This window comes from Mus musculus, chromosome Y (genome assembly GCF_000001635.26).
Source record: "Mus musculus strain C57BL/6J chromosome Y, GRCm38.p6 C57BL/6J".
NCBI classification, from domain to species: Eukaryota; Metazoa; Chordata; class Mammalia; order Rodentia; family Muridae; genus Mus; species Mus musculus.
In genome coordinates, this window is record NC_000087.7 from 51,601,346 (window position 1) to 51,606,708 (window position 5,363).

General features: G+C 38.7%; 1 protein-coding gene across 1 annotated transcript; it reads right to left on the reverse strand.

Annotated features, from left to right (window-relative positions):
* Positions 1-4,462: 4,462 nt before the first annotated feature.
* Gm21387 (predicted gene, 21387) lies at positions 4,463-5,146 on the reverse strand. The gene has a single exon (XM_030251577.1). It carries the CDS (start codon positions 5,144-5,146, stop codon positions 4,463-4,465), a length of 684 nt encoding a protein of 227 aa, XP_030107437.1.
* Positions 5,147-5,363: the final 217 nt, after the last annotated feature.

Consider the following 5,363-nt stretch of genomic DNA (forward strand, 5'->3'; position numbering starts at 1 on the left):
TGAAGAGATAGATGGATCCTATCACTTTGTTTCAAATAAAGAATTCTGTGGTTAAATTGTTTTGAAATGTCAGTCATGGGTCTTTGATGAAGGCTTTGGTCCACAGTACAATGTTCATAGGTAGTACAATATGCTCTCTGAAAAGTGATTGGAACCTGAGGGCTTTAATCAATGAGTTAATCAATCAATGAATGTGCATGGAATGGGTAAAAAACTTGTAAATGAACGTGGTCATTTGGACATGTCTTCAAAGCTGTTTATTGTCTTTGTCCCTTCTTGTGTTAATGCTGACTAGCTGCCAATAAGTTGAACAGTTGTGCTGCTTCATGCCCCTTTCATATTCATGTGATCATGGATCCTTCTTTCATTTGTGATAGTAACATGTCAGGTTCAGAGGAAACATGGCTTAATTCTTTAATTTTTTTTTCTAGAAACGGCATGCTAAGTGTAGAACCAATGTTACCTAGTTGTTGTAGTTGGAATATTCAGCCACGGTATCTGTTGTCTTTGAGACTCAAGAACTTTGCTGCTACCCACACCACTGGTCTTTTTTCTGAATTCACTATTGTATTATAGTAGATTTCAATATCATATGAAGTACCAGAAAAATGCGTGAAAAATGACAGTGGTGAGATGTGTTTAGAATCATTAAATTACACACTTAAAAATAAATAAATCAATGGATTTATATAGTACATAAATAAAACTCCAATAAAACTTCTGAAAAGGCTTAACTAAATGTGATGCTTCTCATATGAGTTGTTATTTGTCATAGCACCTGTGATTTAGCTGTTAATAGTAGTGGGTTTTATTACTTATGAATCAGACACCAATACATCCATGAAGGGGTAACACTCCATTCCCTCAGGAGAAATAAATCAATTAAAAGTCATTGGATTAATTGATGAGAATTTTTTCTGGTTAAAGCTGACTTGGCAGGAAGTTGGACAGATTGGAGTGTCTCCCAGAAAGTGTAACACACATTAGAATGTAGGTGTTGTGAGGCTATAAGACATATTCACTACTTGTCACCTATTATTGAGTATTCTTGCTGTTGGAGGTACTTACCCTTCACTTCTGCCATGGAGGGAAGTGGGTCTATACCTAGTCAGAAGGAGGAGATTGGGATGAATAATGTTTGTGTGGGTTATGGAGCAGGATAAACCTTAATGTGCTGGGATTTTTTTTTATCTCCAACTTGACAATCTAGCATCACCTTAGGAGAGAGAACAATTGAAGAATTGTCTCTATTCACTTGGTTTTTGGGTAAGTCTATGGGACATTTTCTTCCTTGATGGTCGATGTGTGAGGGTAGGCAACTGTGGGTAAGCTCATCAGTAGTCATTTATAAAAGGGAGGCTTTTACTCTGTATTTAAATAAAATATTTGATCAAGCCACATGATTTTTGGTGGTTTGAATAAGAATATCCCCTATAGATTCATATATATGGATATTTAGTCACCAGGGATTGGCAGTGTGTTTAAGGATTAGAAGGAATGAGAGAAGATGTGGCTTCATTGGAGGAAGTGGTAGTGTCAATAAGGGTGGTCTTTGAGTTTTCAAGAAACCAATGTAATGGCAGAATATCTGTCTCTGTCTAAGGATCAATAGTTCTATTGCTCCAGTGCTGCGGTCACTAACTTGATGTTGGACTAAACTTCTGTAAGTGTATTCAAGCCCCCAGTTAATGCTTTGTTTCATAATAGTTGTTTTATCCATGATGTCTCTTCACAGCAATAGAACAATGACTAAGATAGGGTCAAGCAATAAGCACTCTTTCCTGGTAATGCTTCAAGTTCCTGTTTTGCCTTCCTTGGTAATAGTCTGTAACATGTAAGCTAATAACCCTTATATTCCCAAGTTATGTTTGATGTTAGTATTCATCAGTGTGAGAAAGATGCAAACTAGAACAATTGCATGTCATTATATACATGAGAATATCTTACCTTTAAATTAAAATAAAACACCTACACATTATTTGTCCTTATAGGATAAGTGACAGTGGTACTATTAGATATTTTGTTTCTCTAAGAAATTGTCTTACTTAAAATTTCTATTGTTGTAAGGACATACCATGTCCAAAGAGCTATTTCCATAGCAAAAGTTTTATTCAGCTTATATTCCACATTGCTGTTCATCATCAAAGTAGTTGGGAAAGAAACTGAAACAACACAGGTTCTTGGATCCAGAAGCTCATGCATAGGCCATGGAGTGGTGATGCTTATTGACATGCTCCTTAAGTCTTGCTTCCATGAGGAGCACAAGACTACCACCACAAGGGTGTCACCACCCACAATGAACTGGGTCCTCTCCCACCAATTAAGAAAATTCCTTACAGCTTGATCTTAAAGAGGCATTTTCTCAACTGAGGCTCCTCCTCTTTCAAGACTCTAGATCTTGTCAAGTTTCTATGAAACCAGTATGGCACTCTGAATGTAGTTGGACTACGAGGAGGTGTGGCCTTATAGGAGTAGGTGTAGCCTCTTTGGAGGAAGCATATAACTGTGAGGCTTTAAAGCTCTGCTCAGTGTGGAAGACACCATCCCTGCATGCAGAAGACTCTAAGCTTCCTCTCCACCACCAGATATTCCCAGCCACTTGCATGTTTACTTCCTTGATGATAGTGGACTGAACCTTTGAAACTGCAATGAAATGTTGAAAAGCCCTAATGAAATGTTTCTAATGAGTTGCCTTAGTCATAGTGATTTTTCACAGCATTGGAACCCTAATTAAGACATCCAGCTAGCACAAAAACTCTCTTAAATACCAAAATTAATCAACAATAGAGAGTATTTTCAAGTCATTTGGCATTTAAACTTATTCTAGAGAAAAAACACAAATGATTGAGTCCATGACAAGCCTGACTAAAAACAAAACAAAAAAAAAATACAAATACAAAAACAAAAAAAAAACCAAAGAAAACAAAAACAAAAACAAAACTACAACAACAATAAAACCAAACAAACAAAAGAAACACTCAGAGTGCTTATGGGACCCAGTAAGACCCCCATGAAGCACAGGGGCTACTCAGGAGTAGTGACCAACATATTGGGCAACCTCATAGAGTTTGAAACCCATGAGAACTGGCATAGAAAAGAGGTCAGCACATATGCATTGAGTACACCTTCACTGTTTTATGAGAATGAGGTCACACATAAATTTAAGACTGGAATTTCCAGGGAATAGACAGGCTGAAATGGTACATAGGTATGTTGGGAGTCAGATGTTTGGAGGAGAGCCAGGGGAACAGGCCATGGGGAACATTTTGATGGTCATCTGGGGCACTCCACAGAGACATCCAAAAGATCACAGGATTCATCCCAGGCAAAGAGTGCTCAGGGAAAGCAGTCAGGATCCATGCCCCACCATATATTATCTCACCGTATACTCATTTTCTCTTTTAAATTACTATTTGACCCGATCGGCTGGCTATTTGTTAAGAAACCAAAGAACCTAATGTGGATATGTCCAATTTTAACTACTTGCAGAAAATTTCTATTCTTCCTGGGTCTCCTGCTTCACATTTTGAGAACTTCATCTTAGAATATTTTTGTTCCTCAGTGTCCTTTACTCCTTTGTGTGTCCTTTATTGTTTTTAAAGGTTACCATCAATTTAATCTTTCTTAACTTCTACCTGGTCTCTTTTCTGCATGTTAATATTGGATTTCTTAAAAAGATATCTTAATGGGAATAGAGAGATGACCATGTTGTCAAGAGTACTTTTGTACCGCAAAAAAACTGGATTTGTTTTCTTGAATTCATATCCAATGGTTAACAATCAGCTTTAATGCCAGCTCCATGGGATCTGACAACTCATGTCTCTGTGGTCACCTATACTCTCAAGCTACTACCCACCCATATAAATAAAGATAATAAATCTTAAAATGAGAGACAAGTTTCATTTGGTTTCATTATTCAAATGAAACCTGATTTTGTCTGATTTCTGAGTCTCTTTGGATCAGTTTTCTGGGTTGCACTTTGTGTAACAAGGCCACATTCCTTTTATCTATCACTCTTTCCCCCAACTTGTTGTTTCTCCCTCAGACTTCATTCCAGAGATTCTATCTATGTCCTGTCTTTCTCCCCTTCTTCCTAAAAATCCATCTTTTGCTGCCATCCCTGCTCCTCTAAGTCATATCTCCAATTCCTTGCTCACTATGCAGACCACAGAATCTAAGTCCTGTCCATTTTAGCCTGTGCAATATTAGATGTATGCACTGTTCACAGCCTGCGATGCAACTTTCATCTTGCTTTGATGTTCTTTCCACCATAGTCCATCTCTTCCAACAATGTGTTCACTAAAAGCATGTCATGTCACACGTATTAATTTTTAGAACAAAACAAATTTTATTGACAAAGATACTGAGGTTGTCAAAGACCCATAGGTACCCAACACAGGAAAATAAACATTTTTTTCAATCCTATAAGTTTACTTTTCTGTACTTTGTGATTTTTTTTAATTTAAGTGATATTTGACACCAGAGTATAGACATAGATATGTAGGTCACCGAGAAATTTGATAAAGTACACAGTAGAATTGGCTAGAACTTTGTAAACAACCTTTCCGAACTTTTTGGATCCATCATCTCTGGTGTACTGCACCCAGGAACCTATTAAGAAGTCATTGTCATCACCTGATCTCGCCTCAGCCAGAGGGGTCTCTGGAATGATGTGGAGGTTACCTTCCTTGTAGTCATCCAGGAGCTGATAGACGTAGAGGACCGGATCCTTCTTGTAGGAAATGTAAAAATAGTCCTGTAAGAATGGCACCTGGGCTAGCACCATCCCACTCCAGTTGTCCTCAGAGCCATCTTTCCCCTCAAATTTGTGTTGTACCTCTCTGCAAACCAGGGCGCTGGCGAGGTGGACATCCCTCACCTGAAGAAAAACTACTTTGGGAGGCAAGACCTTAAGATTTAAAATCCTCTCATCGCTGTGGAGCTCCTGTCCGTAGACACTGTCAATTCCGTCATACTTCACCAAATAAAGAGAAGGGTTTGTTGGCAGTTGACCTAGAATGATGGCCTTCCAATGGGTGACAGGCTCATTACCTTCCTTCCACCCGTGAGAAATTCTGCAGCCAACAATATTCCCCAGGGCCTGGGAAGAAGGCTTCCTCCTACTCTTCTTCTTGAGTGATGTCATGCTCAGACTCTTCAGAGGTATTGTCTTCTACCTGGCTGTAGACCTGTTGTGCTAGATCACACTGTCTAAGTGGCTTCCATTCTCTTCAAATATCATACTTGCCCATTGCCTGGGACTGAAGATCTTGCCCGTTTACGCCAGACACAATGCTGTTGCCTCTGTCATATATATGAATTCCTGATGGGCAATGGTTATGGGTTGGGAGTGAATGCTGGAC

Excerpts from the sequence above, each read along its gene's own strand:
- Gm21387 (XM_030251577.1), bottom strand. The coding sequence starts at position 5,146 with ATGACATCACTCAAGAAGAAGAGTAGGAGGAAGCCTTCTTCCCAGGCC.